The sequence below is a fragment of the Coenobita brevimanus genome, chromosome 79 (genome assembly GCF_032717465.1).
Source record: "Coenobita brevimanus isolate Jiangsu-jjx chromosome 79, ASM3271746v2, whole genome shotgun sequence".
NCBI classification, from domain to species: domain Eukaryota; kingdom Metazoa; phylum Arthropoda; class Malacostraca; order Decapoda; family Coenobitidae; genus Coenobita; species Coenobita brevimanus.
Window position 1 is genome coordinate 35,045,044 of NC_137032.1, and position 18,170 is coordinate 35,063,213.

The following is an 18,170-nucleotide window of genomic DNA, read 5'->3' on the forward strand; positions in this document are numbered from 1 at the left end:
TCCTTTACAGGTGGCTTTACATTGAGTGACAAGCCAAATGGTTTCCTGTAAGCCAGGAAAGTTTGGTCTGCCCTGCCGTGAGAAGCCTGACGGTGGTGTGGTGTCTTCCCCTACTCTGAGATGCCTGGTGGTGGTGGTGGTGGTGGTGGCGGCGGCGGCGGCAGCGGCGGCGGCAGGGTGTCGTGTCTTCCCCAGCCGTGAGATGACTTGCTGCTGCTGCTGGTGATCTGCCCTGACCTGCCGAGAGAAGCCTGGTGGTGATGGTGTGATCTGCCTTGCAAGTCGGGTCGCTCCCCTCCAGGATGTTCTGTGGACAAATGCTACTTTTGAATGCATATTTTATATTGCTGTCTCTGTTAATGTATTCTATACTGAAGTGTTAATAATGAAAACTTAAATTTTCTGTCTTGTTTCATTACCTTTTAAACTGTGGCTTTGACTTAATATAGGTGATAAGTATATTGCGCTCTGCAGTCTTGTGTGTTGTGGGGACGGCTTTTGTGATGAGCTAAGACATTCTGATCGCTTAACCAAATTACTGCTCAGCCGTGTGATCAGTGGACATAAAAGATTATACAATTCAATGATATACAGTTAAGCATAAAAAAGGTTATGGGAATTCTCCACCATGCAATCAGTGGACCGAAATTAAAGCCTATATTATAAAGCTAAGCCTGAAGAGGGTTGTGGGAAATAGATAATGATGCAGGGTAGACACTGATAATGTTCACTGAGCCGTGCCCGCAACACACAAGAACTGGGTGGCGTAATATATGGACCACCTTGTATAATGAGAGGCCGTAAGTGTGTGCTGACCCACAAACTTGCCATCAATGCCCCGTCATAACTATTATTGTGTCTTGTAGGAAGCACAAAGAAAACAGGCCACAGAAAACCTCCTTGTCTCTTGTTCCTCCTACACAAACATACACGCCTTTCACTTTAACTTGGCACAGAGTTTTATTTAAAGCATACCAGAATGTCAGGCAGATCAGTAGCAGAAGTAGACAATACTACAGCCCTACATTCTTTCCACAGCACTCATTCGTGACTAGCATCATATTCTAGTGATAACTATCGCTACTACTCGGCAAACTGTATGGAAACTATAAGCTATCTGTCTATCCATCTATCTATAGCCAGACGACTTAATCCCGTAAGAGGTGGCCACAAACAAGTCTCCTCTATGCCACCCTGTCCCCTGTCATTCTGCATCACTCCCCCTAATTCACACACATCCTCTCTCATATACATCCCAACTCCATCCTCCACTTATAAGTAATACATTAAAACAACCGTGAATTACTGCCGCTCAAGCTGAACCCTAATCTTACCCAACACCAACACGAAGAAGCTTTAAAGAACAAAAAACAATACCTTGATAGCAGAAGACACTAAGACCACAAGTACTGACAGCCTACACCAAGAAACATAACTAATTTCAGTCAGAGACCAGGTGAATATGAGAGGCACACAGTTCATCACTTCAGCTCAAGATCCGTCCCACCTTTGTAACCTTATGTTGCATCATCCTCTCCACAAAGAAACAAAATCGAACAACCGCCCAACACTACACAGATTATCTTTGCAACATATCCTCTCCTCCACCCGACTCTACACTTCCAAGACACATACATAAACTCACAGACACCCCAGTCAGCCAAAACTTTCTATACCAAACACATACATAAACACACAGACACCCCAGCCAGCCAAAACTTTCTATACCAAACACATACATAAACACACAGACACCCCAGCCAGCCAAAACTTTCTACCAAACAACATCCTTCATGTGCCACCACCAGCCATACACCCTTCAGACACTACCGAACCCAGAGACACGAGTACACCAACCTTCCCTGCTACAATACTAACACAAAATATAACACACATACAATCCCCTGTGCTCATACTGCAAAGTGGCACCCCCACACCACAGCACACCCACTCACTTCCTGCACCACACCACCACAACACAGACAGTCCTTCAACATAGCACTGGGTTCACATCCAGAGGAGCCTAAGATGTAACAAGAACAACAACAACAACTCAGGCCAAGTAAGAGTGAAATGAGTATAGTTACGAAAGGAAAATTATTTCGAGTTATTTTGTAAGCGCTTCGGGTACATAGAGTTACAAGGCCGCAGGGAACGAACTGCATACCGAGGGTTATAATACTGTGGCGGCTTAGGGGGCTTTATACCACCTTTTCTTCAGTGATTTATTGTTCAAGCGAGCGAGCATACAGAGCAAGCGAGCGAGAACACTATGTGACATGGTATAATAGGGTGGCAGAGAACAGCGCCAAGACTGTGTTGTCTAGGAAACTATTAAAGCCACAACGGATCTATGGACATCATTAGAAACCTAGTAAAAAAAATAATAGGAGTTACTTGAGGGACTTTTCTCAAAATTTGCCGAGCCAGTTCTGATCAAAGGAAAATAAAAGTACCAAACTGAGCACCAGAACCGAGTTATTCTAGAAGTTAAAAGCTACTGCAGATCTGTTCAGACAGCTGGAAAGCTTATGAAGAAGCAATTGGTACTACTTAAGTTAAATAGACTTAGCTTTTAACATCAAGCGAGATGGATGGATGGATGGATGGATGGACGGATGGGTGGATGGATGGATCGATGGATGGATAGGTGGATGTGGAATCGTGGATACTTGGACCGATGGTAGAATTCCTGCTGTTTTGTCCTGTCCTTCCACCTGCCGACAAAAATCATCATCAATATCATCATCATTATAATCATCATCATAATCATCATCATCATCGTAGTTGTCGTCCTCATTACCACCATCATCATCATCATTATTTACACCGTCATTCTCATTATCATTATCATTCTCATCATCATCATCATCTTCATCTTCATCTTCATCATATTATCATCATCACCTACCTATTTATCTATATCGGTTTACCTATAGCCAGACCCCTTAATCCCGTAAGGGGTGGCCACAAGCAAATCGCCTTCATGATGTACTGTCCTCTACCATTTAGCTCAAGTATCGCACTCATATGTTTCTTCTCTTTCCCTCCATCTCATCGTCGGTCTCCCCATCACCCTCTATCCTTCCAGCTAACTCATGTGCACTCTTCTAGTCATTCTCTTATTCGCCATCCTCTCCACATGGCCAAACCATCTCGAGGTATTTCTCTTAACGCTTTCAATCTCATCCACATCAGCATCACAACGCTCCTTCATCTGCCCATTTGTCTGTCTGTCTCTCTATGAAACTCCACATGCTCCTTTCAAGTAGCTCATTTCCACCGCTCTCACTCTTGACTTGTGTCCTTCCAGCAAGATCCAAGCTTCACTTCCATACTTTAAAGTGGGAATCACAGCATGCAGTGCCCTTTTTTTTCATACTTTCATCCTCAGTTCCCTCTTCCTAATCACTGCTTTTTAGAGAACAAGCAACCCTCCTTCCCTGACGTATCATTTCAGTCACTTCATCCTCTAATCTTCCATCCTTATTCATCACATTACATAAATGCTTAAATGCACTCATATTCTTCCATTTCCTGGCTATGCAGCCTCACTGTGCATTCTGTAACCTCATACGTTGAGATGTTAAAGCATCACCACCATCAGCATCTACATCATTATCACCATCAATATCATCACCATCAGCCTGTGACACACCACTGCATGATAAGGACCCTCTCACCTTTCTCCACTCTGATCCATTGATTGTTAGCCTGTTCCGTCCTTGCTCGGTAGATCTGCATGATATCATCTCTCCATCTTGTTCTCTGTGCACCTCTTCTTCTCACTCCATCTCTGGCTTGCCATTCAGTTACGCTCGCTCTCCTTCCGTTATCTCTTCTGTGAAAGACGTGACCTGAGGTGTGTGTGTGGAGTTACCTGGAAACAAGCTCAGAATTACTAGATGCGGGAGCTTCAGGACCCTTTGGTTAATCCCCTTGGTGTGGTGTGGTGTGGAAGGGTGGTTGGTGTGGTAAGGTTTGGGGTGGTGTGGTGTGGGGTGGTGTGGTGTTGGGTGGTGTGGTGTTGGGTGGTGTGGTGTGGGGTTTTGTGGTGTGGGGTTTTGTGGTGTGGGGTTTTGTGGTGTGGGGTTTTGTGGTGTGGTATGGTATGGTATGGTATGGTATGGCGTGTTGTGGTGCTGTGCGGCTTCACTGTCCCTAAAATCTAGAGGAATGTAGAACCTCGTTCGAAAATCATTAGTGAGAAGCAGATGGACATGGCCGCTCTTTGATGTGCCCTGATAAAACGTAAACAAAACGTGTGTTGCATCCTCACAACTAAACCAATATAAATAAGGATAATTATTCCATTTAAATAATTCACGGTCCAGAGAAAGACCAAAACTGAGCTACTATTTCGGACACACATCCATCCCTTTCCTTGCGATAAATAAAGAGACAGTGAACAATGATTTTTGAAACCCATTGAGTGACCTTAGGGATCCAGTATGTTTTTTCAGAATATAGTGTAAATGTTTAGTATTTGTATGGCCAAGAAGAGCAATATCCCTGACCTCATTTGCACTCTTATGATAGAAATAGTTCGAGTGTGAGGGAAATGCTGTACACACGCACGCACGCACGCAAATACACACAAGCATGCGTGGACACACACACACACACACACACACACACACACACACACACACACACACACACACACACACACACACATTCTCTCTCTCTCTCTCTCTCCTACACACAGTCACCAACTACATTTGAAGAGAAACGAAAAACAAGAGGTGACTCAGCCATAGACATGAAGATCGTCGCCGTCACCATCATCATCATCGTCATCACCATCATCATCGTTGTCGTAGTCGTCATCATCATCATCATCATCGTCATCATCATCATCATCATCATCATCGCCAGGAGCAACAGCGTCAAGCACAGCAATCATCACAACCCTGTTAAAGAGTTACTACATAAGTTCCATCACCGTCATCATCATCATCATTATTATCCCAACTGCTTCATCATCATTACAATCACCATAATCTCGGTCCAGTTAGTTGGTTCAGGAGTTTCAACATCACTATCATCAGCAGCATCACTATCATCATTATCACCATAATCTCCGACAACCCTATTATCATCATCATCAGCCTGTGACACACCGCTGCAGGATAAGGACCCCTGTTCAATCTAACTTGGCGTAAAATTGCAATCTCTTTCTTAAATTTTGTGTTGTGACAAGGGGTTAACACTAGATTGATGCTAGTCACGAAGAAGGGACGTGGAAATGATGCAGAGCTGTATATTTGTCCAAATTTACCACTGCACTACGGGAAATCAGCTGCAAAAAAACGACGATCTCGGCCTAGGCAAATGAAGGAACAACACCATAATATACTGTGTGTGTGTGTGTGTGTGTGTGTGTGTGTGTGTGTGTGTGTGTGTGTGTGTGTGTGTGTGTGTGTGTGTGTGTGTGTGTGTGTGTGTGTGTGTGTGTGTGTGTGTGTGTGTGTGTGTGTGTGTGTGTGTGTGTGTGTGTGTGTGTGTGTGTGTGTGTGTGTGTGTGTGTGTGTGTGTGTGTGTGTGTGTGTGTGTGTGTGTGTGTGTGTGTGTGTGTGTGTGTGTGTGTGTGTGTGTGTGTGTGTGTGTGTGTGTGTGTGTGTGTGTGTGTGTGTGTGTGTGTGTGTGTGTGTGTGTGTGTGTGTGTGTGTGTGTGTGTGTGTGTGTGTGTGTGTGTGTGTGTGTGTGTGTGTGTGTGTGTGTGTGTGTGTGTGTGTGTGTGTGTGTGTGTGCATGCGCTTCAGGACAAAATAATTTACATACAATAATTTTTTCCATCACATTGTCCCTCTCATATCTGAATCGCACTGATCAGTATACATTCAGGTCCCAAACTGTACTGTTGGGTGGACATGGACAAGGAGGCAGGCAAGCCTAGTCCACCAGTCTGATCGGAACGAGAATCTACAGGATGACACTCACACTGCTATTTCACTGGTCTGAGACACCAAGATGGAGGCGGTACAAGGCCTCCATCTCCCTCACACCAACAGCCCCCTTGTCTCATCAGAATTACGTCTAGTAGCCTCATAGGTAATGTTTCTTTGGGCCATGATACTTCCTGGCAGTCAGTGCGATATCCTTGTGTCCTAATGTAGTCACCTTAATGGCTAAGAACAGCAAATATCCAACATTTACCTCAGAGGAATGATGCACAGCAATACACACGCACCCTCGTCCTTGCACTGTCATACGGCCACTAGCAAAAGTAGCCAAGTAGCGACGCCTACCAAGACGAGAGACTTGTCCAGCTACTTTTACAGCCACTAGATGGTACCCGGGCCCTCTCATGGTAGGGGCAACTCTAGTATTTTATTCCAGGTACTGCTTGGCGATAGCATTCAGCTGAGTGAGTCATACTGCTATAAGAGTGATAATGCTGTCTCTATCAACTCTCATAATCATACAGGTCTCTTTACCATCCCTACCCAAAAATAAATTGTGTGTGTGTGTGTGTGTGTGTGTGTGTGTGGTGCGAGGTGCCTGTGTGTTACCATGGCAACCTCCCGACACCATCACAGTTACATACACACATTTCCTCACCAGCAAGTTCCACTAGAGAGTACTATGTGTGTGTGTGTGTGTGTGTGTGTGTGTGTGTGTGTGTGTGTGTGTGTGTGTGTGTGTGTGTGTGTGTGGGTGGGTGGGTGGGTGGAGGGTGTATGGTTTGATGTGGTTGCAGTGTGTGTGGGGGTGAGGGGGGGATGTGTTGTATGTGTGGGGGTGTGGGGAGATCGGGGGTGTATGGTTTGGAGTGGTTGCTGTGTGTGTGTGTGTGTGTGTGTGGATGTGTTGTGTGTGTGTGTGTGGATGTGTTGTGTGTGTGTGGTGCGAGGTGCCTGTGTGTTACCATGGCAACCTCCCGACACCATCACAGTTACATACACACATTTCCTCACCAGCAAGTTCCACTAGAGAGTACTGTGTGTGTGTGTGTGTGTGTGTGTGTGTGTGTGTGTGTGTGTGTGTGTGTGTGTGTGTGTGTGTGTGTGTTCACTACTTGTCAACGAACCTTGGTTATACATAAACATGCTACTAAATTTAGGGCACAAATATAATGTAGTATGCTATGAAGTCAACTACACTCATAATAACGTCAGGATTCTTCTCCCCTATCGTGTCTCCGTTCTCTGCATCTGTCTGTCCTCTATCTGTCTGTCTGTCTGCCTGTCCCTTTATTGCAATTCACAAACAACTCTCAACTGTCCACAACTTCCTAGAATATCATAGCATCCTGCATTATACTACTTTTTTTCAGGGTAACTTGACCCAGATTTTCGTCCTCTTGCGGCTTACATGGGTCATTGGCAGAAAAGGGCAGCGCTACGGCTCCTCTTCAATGGTACTTTTTTGTGACTTACGTATTCTAGTATTAATCTATTGCTGCAACTCAGTATTCAAGTTGGAGAGATGATAATTTTAGGCCAAGTTAGAGTCTCACCTAACCTATCCATATTTGCTCGCCCTGCCTAACCTCGAATGACCTAATCCAACCTAAATTAACCCAACCTAATCTAACCCAGTCTAATTGTATTTAACCTCACAATCTCCCCTAACCCCATACTTAACCTAACCAATTCTGACGCACCTTAACCGCATCTAACCCTACCTAATCCTACCCAGTCTCACTTAACCATACCATACTCGACCTAACCCAACCAGTCAAGCCTAAAATGACCTAATCCAACCGAACCTAACCCAACCAAATAAAACCCAACCCAAAACCTATCAAAATCGACGTATTCTAAAGCAATCTAACCTAATCCGTCTATATCTAGTCGAACTGAACCCAACCCATCCAAAAATTACCTAATCAGACCAAACCCTGCCCAAAGTGACCTAACCTAACTTTCGATCGGCCATAAATTCGCTTAAGAAAGTTTGCTGCCCGAGAGTCTACGGATGTCACATTCCAAGTTTCGCCTGTTCTGTGTAGACGTATAACTTTGTGTGTGTGTGTGTGTGTGTGTGTGTGTGTGTGTGTGCGCGCTTATTTAGGGGTGTGTAACATGTGCACTGTAAGGAAATATTTTTACTCTCTCTCTCTCTCTCTCTCTCTCTCTCTCTCTCCTGTGTGTACGTGTGGCTGTGTGTATGGAGACATGGCTGTGTCTAAGCTGGATCTTCATGTGTGTAAGTGCAGTTCTGCATGGGACGGAGAGGCCTAATGCGTTCAGGGATAACTAGATGTATTTAAAGATATGGCTATGTATATAGAAATAGAACTTTGTGTGTCGAGTTAAGGATATGTATGTGTTGATGAATCGATGTTTGTGAAGATGTTATCGTGTATGAATGAGTGGAGGTGGGGCTAGGTGTGTTGAGGTGGAACTAAGTGTGTGGAGGCGAGATTGGGGTTACGTAGGTGGAGGCAGGGCTACGTGTGGAGGTTTGGATATGTAGAGGAATGGGTGTTTGTGTGGAGGGATTGCGTATGTTCTTGAAGGCGTGGCTGTGCAGAGCTGTGGCTGTGTGTCTGGAGGTGTATATTGAGAGTATACTGTAGAGCCGTGGTAGGGTATAACAGCACGGGCCGGATAATTTGTATGATTGTTAAATTAACTTATTTGCTCAATGATGAAGAGAACAAAAATTACATAAGAGTTAAGTGTCTTTATTAAGGAGAAGTATTGAGTAGGGCAGATAACTGTGTTAAAGAGTGGTATTAATTCTGCATAAATATATTGAAGTAACTTGAGGTGAAGTGATACTAGAATAAAATGTTACAGTGATTAATGTTCTAGTAGTGACAACGCTATAGTGATATGATGGTATGCTAGAGTATTATCCTTAGTATTAGTCTAAGTGTAGGAGAATATTACTTTTAGTATTATCTTCAGTTGACGAGTAATAATCATAGTGACATTTCAAGTGTTACGCGAACAATACTCGTGAATTGTTACTTGTTTAATGGGACTTAGTTGTATTGTTGATTACCATTGTAAGGTGGCATGATTTAATAGTTTTATTGTAGAGTAAGACCATAAAGCAGTTGCGTAACTTTGAGTTTGTGGAGTGAACCAAATAAGTTGTTGTTTTTTGACTTAGTGTATAATTTGTACATAGTTTGTAAATAAACAGAGAAAAGAAAATTAGTTTTGAGTAACCTTAGAATCCCTTCCTCTTAAGGCCGGCAATACGTGGGAGCGTCTCGTTCCTTACTAAACCCACTACTGCCTCTGTTGCTACCCTAACCACGTCTCTATCTATCTATCTATTGCCAGACACCACAATCCCGCAAAGGGTGGCCATTTGACACTGAGTTAGTTGTTTTACAGGGAGGGGCACCAACCCTCCACCAACCCACTTGCTGACACGTAGGGAGCACGTATGGTTTGGTTATATGGTTACCACCCAGCGTTGTAAATGGTTTCTTGGCTTACAGGAAACCATTTGGCTTGTCACTCAATGTAAAGCCACCTGTAAAGGAAAGAAGAGGAACAAGAAGTGACAGGAAAGATGGGAGAAATAGGAAGAGAGAAGGTGAGGCACAGAAAAAGAATGATAAAAGCTAAGGAAGTAGGCAGCACTACATCAAGAGAGTGGATGATGGTCGCCACCACCTACCACAAAACCACGCCTCGAACCCTGAAAATCGACCACTAGAGTTTATTCCTTATTTTACAAACGATTTGTAAATATTTAGACGATTTAATAAAGGTTAAGGTAGATTTTGGTGATTAATACCACTATGCCACGTCTCGCACTCTCAAAACTGAAACAACTAAAATCGCTAATCTCTTCTAACCGAGAACTTTTTGCCTACCTCCCTTCTAAAATCCTTATAGGCGAAGATTTTTTTTTTTTTCCCCCACTAGCTACCTCCACGCCTCGCACCTTCGCCCCCAGTCACAAACCGTCTATCTGAGCTTACTTTTCCTTTTTCCAGACGATTTTTGTTAATTTTAATGGAGACTTCGAACTGGGGGACTTTGATCACTGTTGCCAGCCCCCTACCAACCTCTAATCCTCATGCGCCCAAATTTTCAACCTCGTAACATCTCCCAGGCAGTGTTGTTATATTTCGTAACGGGTGGGTTAGATGAGTGAAACAATCTGACGCTGTCTCCAATAATCATAATAGTAATAATAATAATAATGATAAATAATGGGAAAGCGGGAGTTCTATTTATGCAGCTTCATCCCTTCACTACGATGACGAATTTATGCTACCTTCATAGAGCTTTCCGAGTTTTCCTTTTGATGAACGAACCCATGACTAGAATCCTATGAGAGAGAGAGAGAGAGAGAGAGAGTATGCCTGCTATCACTTGACAAGATCCATGACCCATTTCAGCTCAGTAGATTGACAAATAAAGCCAGACTGGAGGGGGTGATTTGACTAGTGACCAAGGATCAAACCCGCCTAACTTCGAATTTCACGTAACCACGATTTAATATTCAAGTTATGAAAGTGGCTCACTTCCGTCGGATAAAAGAAAGAAAGAAAGAAACACTAAGCTGAAGCCTCGAATCCCACCATTTCGAAATACCTCCCTAAAATTGAATTTGCCATTTTGCAGTCTCTTCTCTTTTTTTTTCCCCACCTAACTACGGCTATACATACTCTTCATTCATTTCTTCGTGACTAGCAGCATGTTCCAGCGTTAATCTATTTATCCAGCTCAGCACTGAAGATGTAGTGATGGGCAGTTTTAGGCCAAGTTAGAATAAAAAGAGAATAGCCGTCAAACACAATTATTATACTCTGGCTATACATCCCTTCCATAGACTTCTTCGTGACTAGCAGCATATTCCAGTGTTAATCTATTTTTCAAACTCGGCATTGAAGATACGGTGATGGTAATTTCAGGCCAAGTTATGATAAAAAGAGTACAGAAGTAAAAAAGTACAATACATTTACTGTGACCTCCCCCTCCCCCATTTTTCAAGGTCGGTTAATGATGATGTGCAACTAGACTGAAGGTTTGATTTGTTTAGTAATCAAGGAGACTCATCCTTACCTCGCAGCCATGGTTCATTAAGGTTCATGCAGAAACGACGTAGTATTCAAGCTGTTTATGACCCAGTTCCGTCAGATGAAAGTTAAATAGACTATATGTAAGCCTCATTTACCCATAAGTCAAGCGGCCATAATATTTGTTAATGTAGGAAGCTTTATAACAACTCTTTCTTAGATACACATTTTCTTTTGTATCTAAGTGACTCTAATAACTGAATAAAGAGCATAAAGGAAAATGTTTGCCCACCACATACAAAAATAAACTATAATTGGTTTGACTGAATAAACAGCATACAGGAAAATGTTAGCCTATCACACACACACACACACACACACACACACACACACACACACACAATACTGTAATGGGTTTGACCGAATAAACAGCATACAGGAAAATGTTAGCCTACCACGCACAAAAAATCAACTATATCTGTTTACATTTGAGGGGCCACGCCGTGATTGCATTTAACACTACCTGTGCATTTCTTGTGGTAGAGTCTCCTTGGTTACAAGTCAAATTTACTTTCCAATCTGAATGCACTTGACCATCAACTGAGCTGACGTGTTAAGAATCGCTCTCAGAGGAAAACAAATCTACTATAGTAAGGAAGCAGGAGAGGAGTGTTGGTGGGACCTGAAGGAGATGGCAAGAGACAAATATTGGTGGAGAGAGTTCATTGAGGCCCTATGCATCCCGTGGGGTGGCACAGGAAATGATTGATTGATTGATTGATTGATAGTAAGGAAAAGTGTAACCAACAAAACAACGTACGTCCTACGAAAGATTAAATTGGTTTCCGTTGGCTTTGGGTTGATTTTAACATCTTTTCATTGCCGGCTAGTTACTGTATCTGGTATGTTATTGTATATTGTGTATCAACATAGCCTGCATCAGTGACACATGAGTATACTGAGGTGTTGAACAAATCGATAAGGAAGACGGTGAATCCACGAGCCAGGACCAATCGCATAACTCTTCTTTAGGTCATAGCTCTGCGGCGAAAGGAGACAGATTCTTGGAGACCACATCTCACTAGATAGACGCTAGTCTGGTGCGGGATCGAACTACCAACTCTACGGTCGTGAGGTGCGAGGGCTACCACTGAGCCACTTCATCTATCTATCTATAGCCCGACGCCCTAATCCCGCAAAGGGTGACCGCAGAAAAAAAGTCTCCAAGTCGCTCTGTCACCCACCACTTGACTGCCTTCCTTCCAGCTCACTCCCCCCTCCCTCATATACCTCTCAACTCCATTCCTCCACCTCATCCTCGGTCTCCCCCTCCCTCTCCCTCCCTCCACTTCACCTAAATACACCCTCTTAGTCAGTCTTTCATTCTCCATTCTCTCCACATAGTCTGAGTCACTTTGCCCCCTCGTTAAGGAAGAGGTGTTACGAAATCTCCAAATCTACTTCAAATATGTTCCTGATAAAGTGATAGGCAAGAAAAGATTAGACAAGGAAGATTACAAGTGAATGAAAGAAGGATTGATAAGATAATTTCATAACTGGTCGTCTACAGCTGCAACTACAGTGTGATCAGGAAGGAAAATTAAGATGACAGTATAGTAGGTGACATGGGAGGCTTCCGTTACACCTCTTTCTTGGCGATTTCTTTTGTACACTGTGCATTAACGTTCACCTGTATGTTATTTAAATCGCCTTAACATAGACACTGAGTACATAACAGGCAAAAGGATACTGAATTTTAGTGTGTAAAATGAATCGCTGAGGAAGAGGAGTTAGGAAGTTTTCAAAGCCACGTAGAATACGAGTTTAAACCCTAAAAGTCAAAACTTATTCCTGACTACTGATGAAGCTTGAGAGAAACAAATCAGGAATGAATCTGACTCTACCCCGTGTTCTTCATCCACCAATCACAAAAATAAAATAAAAAGCCCTAACTATGCAGTAAAAAACAACGGAATTATATATTTCACCGAGATGATGTTACGACAGCGAGATGTGCTACCTTAATTCTCACTGCTCCACTTAATATATTCGTACGCTGGCCTTACTACCAGTCATCTCCCATCAACAACAGATGGGCGTGGAAAAGATGTGCTGTAGAAGTATTATATTTCTCCCTCGTAGGCTACAAACTCCATGAAACAACTAATTGCCTCTAGGAACCTCATCCAAACCCAAGCCTGTGTTTTTGTTAACTTGTGACAACAATATTATACTCTCGTGTGTTCTATAACAACTAAAAGTAATAAATTTTGTAGCTATATAGGTGTAAATTTAATTAGAATTTGGTTTACCATTAAATTCGCTTTTTCTGGCATAAAGTATAAAGAAAACGGTCATTCCTCGGCAATACCATGCTAAACAGAAGTGAAACAAATACAAGAGAGGGAAAAAAAGATGACATTCGAAGTGGAGGCCAATTCAAAGGCATTATCGTACAATGGCATCATCCCCGACCCCGTCCTAGAACCAAAACAAGAAGGGGCTTTCGTGAGGATGCCATGGAACGCTTGCGGAGGACATTTCCTATCACATATTTTGATTGCTATGGTTCCTCATTGTGAAGGATGACAAATGTATAGTAAGCACTGTTATTCCGTTCCCAATTTAGCGTCTATATCCTCACTGTAAAGGATAAAAACTCCACGCATCATTTGAGAAGTTTCCACAAATTAGCACGGTGGTAATGACGCTGTACCTGGCAACACTGCTTGGCGCCAGAATCAAAACATTATATGGTGACAAAATGACAAGCGGAGTACGGCCGTAAAATCCACACCTCAAACTCACCTGACAGTTTCTTGTGTGTTGCAGGGACGGCTTAGTTGGCTAGTGTGGGCGTGGTTGTGGCAGTGGGAGTAGGAAATTGAATAAATGATGCAGGGCAGATACTGACAACACTGAGCCGACCCCATAATACGAGAATTAGCCCAGAGTGGAAGTGGAGCGCTATATACAGTATAGACCTCCCTATATACATTATATTAGGAAGCCATCAGTGCATATAGTCTGTTCACCTTAACTTGGCTCAGATTTTCGCCCTTTTGCAGCTTATATCACAATTCAGTGGCAGAAAAAGACGATACTACCACCACTCCACATTCACAGCACTTCTTAGCGACTAGCACCATATTCTAGTGCTCATCTGTTTTTAACAACTCTGCATTCAAGACGGACAGATGGCAAATTTAAGCCAAGTTTGAGTGAATGCAGTATAGCATCTTTTTTTTTTTTTTGACTGGAGAAAATTATGGTGAAAGAAATCGTTGAAAAGGAATTATTTTTTAGCCTCTTCAGCTTGGGAATACAATTTGCTCTAGTCATTCATTATTATTATTAAGGTCCCCAGCCCGTTTTGCTCAGTTAATGGCCAGGTGTAGTCAGATCAGAGGGGCTGATTTGACTAGTAACCAAGGATATTCACCCCTACCTCATAACTAATTCGAATTTCAAGGCACCACGCCTTAATATTCAAGCTATAGGCGTTACCCAGTTCCTTTAGATGAAAATATAAAGTACACTAAAGCGATCAAGAGATTAATAACATGATAAACGTCGATCAAAAACTATTTAATCTTAGAACATTATTAAAGACGATCAGAAACTGGATTTAATCTTAACCCCCTTCATTCCCGCGCAGGAGAGGGTCGCCTTCACCTCGTGGCACTGATGTAACCAAGTGATGGAGCTGCCCGGGTTATGCACACGTCCCTCCCTATCCCCACAAAGGAGGATGGTGCACTGGGGGATAGGAGCTTCAGCCTGCAGTCCACTGAGTTTAAGTTCAGATGGGCTTAGTGTTGTTGCTGTTGCTTTTACTACTACTACTACTACTACTATTACCACCACCACCATCACTACTATGACTACCACCACATTACTACCACTACTACTACTACTAACACTACTACTCCTACTGCTATTACCACCACCACCACCACCACCACCACCACCACCACTACTACTACTACTGCTATTATCACCACCACCACCACCACTACTACTACTACTGCTATTATCACCACCACCACCACCACCACTACTACTACTACTACTACTACTATTACCACCACCACCACCACCACCACTACTATTGCTACTACTACTGCTATTATCACCACCACCACCACCACCACTACTACTACTACTCCTACTGCTATCACCACCACCACCACCACCACCACCACTACTATTGCTACTACTACTACACTCCAGCCTCACCCTGTACTCTCCCTGCCACCTCGTACTGAAGGGGTTAATGAAGGCGGTCAAACCCTTCCTTTCCGAGGCTGAATAAAATCGTCTGGAGGCTGCAAGAATAAATCATTTAAATAAAATAAATATAATAGAAAATAAATAACAATAAATTAAATACGCAAAATAAATGTAGATTAAGACAAAATAAACTGAAAATATTGTAATAAAAATAAATTAAAAATAAGATATATAAAGAAAAACAAAAAAAAATAAAAATAAAATGATTACAAATAAATAATAAAAATAAATGCGTCATCGGATTGAAGGGGTTGTAATGGAGGTCGTCGATGTGAAAGGGTTAAGAAATTATTATTTTTTAAGGATGTTAATGATAAAGGAATATTGAAGCTTATTATTATTATTATTATTATTATTATCATCATCATCATCATCACTATTATCATCATTATCATCATCATCACCGCTGTTATTATTATCATTATCATCATCATTACTGGAACCCGCAATAATTCCATTCTTTAAAACTGAAATACGGGGAAATGAATACTGGTTGATGACTGGTAAAATTTATTATTATTATTATTATCATTATTATTATTATTATTATTATTATTATAATCATCATCATCATTATTATTATTATTATTATTATTATCATCATCACCATCATCACCACTATTATTATTATTATTATTATTACCCTGGAAAGTACTGCCATAACAAACATTACTACAAACATGGTAACTATCCACACAAATCATCACTCTCAGGCGGGGAACTCAGCCATAAGTCTAATCAAAATCCATTATCAAAAATCCTATTATAATTCCAATATATATTTTTTTCAAGAATTTCCAGGAAGTGTTTGAAAGAAATTAGCTGGTTTAGGCACTTGAGAGAGAGAGAGAGAGAGAGAGAGAGAGAGAGAGAGAGAGAGAGAGAGAGAGAGAGAGAGAGAGAGAGAGAGAGAGAATTCCCAAATCTGAACGAATATATAAGAGAAAATTCGAAACAATCTGAAACACGCACTACAATACATAGGAGTTTCCAGTGGATTTCGTTCGTTGTTAATATTCTTCAGACGAAACCGGGAGCATGGCGTCTGTTGATTTGGTTTGATTTTGCTGGTAGTTGTGAGGTTGGGAGGGGAGGGGAGGAAGTGAGGGAGGGGAGGGAAGGAGAGGAGAGGACAAGGAAGGAAAGGGGAGGGAAGGAGAGGAGAGGACAAGGAAGGAAAGGGGAGGGAAGGAGGAGGGAGGGGAGGAAACAGAAAGGATGGGAAGGGAAGGGAAGGGAAGGGAAGGAAAAGGAAGGGAAGAGAAGAGAAGAGGAGAGGAGGGAGAGAGAGAGAGAGAGAGAGAGAGAGTGGAAAGGAGGGGGGAGGGGAGGGGAGGGGAGGAAGTGAGGGAGCGAAGGAGGGGGGAGGGGAGGAAAAAGAAAGGATGGGAAGGGAAGGGAAGGGCAGGGAAGGGAAGGGCAGGAATAAAGGAGCAAAGGTATAGGAAGGGAAGGGTAATGAATGATGAAGAAGAATAAGGTAAGAAAGGGCAATACAATACACAAGAGGATAGGGTAGGGTAGGGCAGGGCAGGGCAGGGCAGGGCAGGGTAGGGTAGGGTAGGGTAGGGCAGGGTAGGATAGGGTTAGGAAGGGTAGGGTTAGGAAGGGTAGGGTAGGGTAGGGCAGGGCAGGGCAGGGAAGGGAAGGGAAGTGAAAGGCAGAGTAGGGTAGGGAAGGGAAGGGAAGGGAAGGGAAGGGTAAGGTAAGGGCAGGGCAGGGCAAGGCAGGGGAGTCTAATGCATACTCTCCATTAGCTGCTTCGCCTCACTCAGTTCTGAAAGACACACAAAAAGCGAAATTAATAAAACTATATATATCGCCAAACTACACAATATTTTTCCATTACACAGAAACCAATTAAAAAAAAAAACACGATATGAAAGCAGCACAAAAACAGAAAATAATAAAAAATGCGATAAGAATAATATTTCCTTTTTCCATCAAACAGAAAATGAAGATAATGAAAGAAAACGAAGGTAAAACAGGATAGAAAAAGAGAGAGAGAGAGAAAAAAATCCAGTTACCATGAATGAGTACTGGAAACTGGAAGGACGGTAATGAAAAAAAATTAAATGCAAGAGTGGAGAGAATTAAGAAAATGGAGAAAAATGAAAGAAAATGGAGAAGAAAAAAGATAAACAAGAAAGGAAACGAGAAATCGAAGAAAAACGAAAGAAATGAGTGGCGAAGCAGGAAAAAATACGAAAGATCAAGAAATGTGAGAAAGCAAAGTGAAAAATGAAAGTAAGAGAAAATAGGAAAGATTAAATAAAAGAAAGAATGAAAGGAAGAGGAGAAAATAGTTAAGAATATACGAAAAATGAAAGTCAGACGAACTAGTAAAAATGAAATGAAAGAAAACGGGCGAGACAAATGTAAACAATAGGGTAGACTTAACTAAAAATCCTTCGTTACCATAAATAAGTGCAGCCAGTTGTGAGGGCGTGAGGGCAAGGGTGGTACTGGTATTAGAGGTGGTGTGGGTGCTGGTATTGGGCGTGGTATTGGTGGTACTGGCTCCCTGGTCCATTTTTAGCTGTACCACCGGCTCCACACGCCCACCGCCCACGTCCACGCCCACGACACGGCAGGTCCACTCTGTACCCCCGCCCACTGTGGATGGGAAAGAGAGAGATGTTGAAACTGATTCCTATATCCACGAGAGAGAGAGAGAGAGAGAGAGAGAGAGAGAGAGAGAGAGAGAGAGAGAGAGAGAGAGAGAGAGAGAGAGAGAGAGAGAGAATATTGACTAATTCCTATATTACACGAGAGAGAGAGAGAGAGAGAGAGAGAGAGAGAGAGAGAGAGAGAGAGAGAGAGAGAATATTGACTAATTCCTATATTCCACGAGAGAGAGAGAGAGAGAGAGAGAGAGAGAGAGAGAGAGAGAGAGAGAGAGAGAGAGAGAGAGAGAGAGAGAGAGAATGGTTTCTAT

The 18,170-nt window shown here is 42.6% G+C and overlaps 1 protein-coding gene across 1 annotated transcript in view; it reads right to left on the bottom strand.

Annotated features, from left to right (window-relative positions):
• Positions 1-16,935: 16,935 nt before the first annotated feature.
• LOC145409109 (COMM domain-containing protein 4) overlaps positions 16,936-18,170 on the bottom strand; it is a 9,342-nt gene continuing 8,107 nt past the window's right edge. Inside the window, exons 6-7 of the mRNA XM_080279650.1 lie at positions 17,651-17,848; positions 16,936-17,009 (exon numbers count right to left, since the gene is read on the bottom strand). Coding sequence (XP_080135776.1) covers positions 16,969-17,009; positions 17,651-17,848 — 239 coding nt within the window. The 3' untranslated portion in view covers positions 16,936-16,968. The remainder of the gene's footprint in view (positions 17,010-17,650; positions 17,849-18,170) is intronic.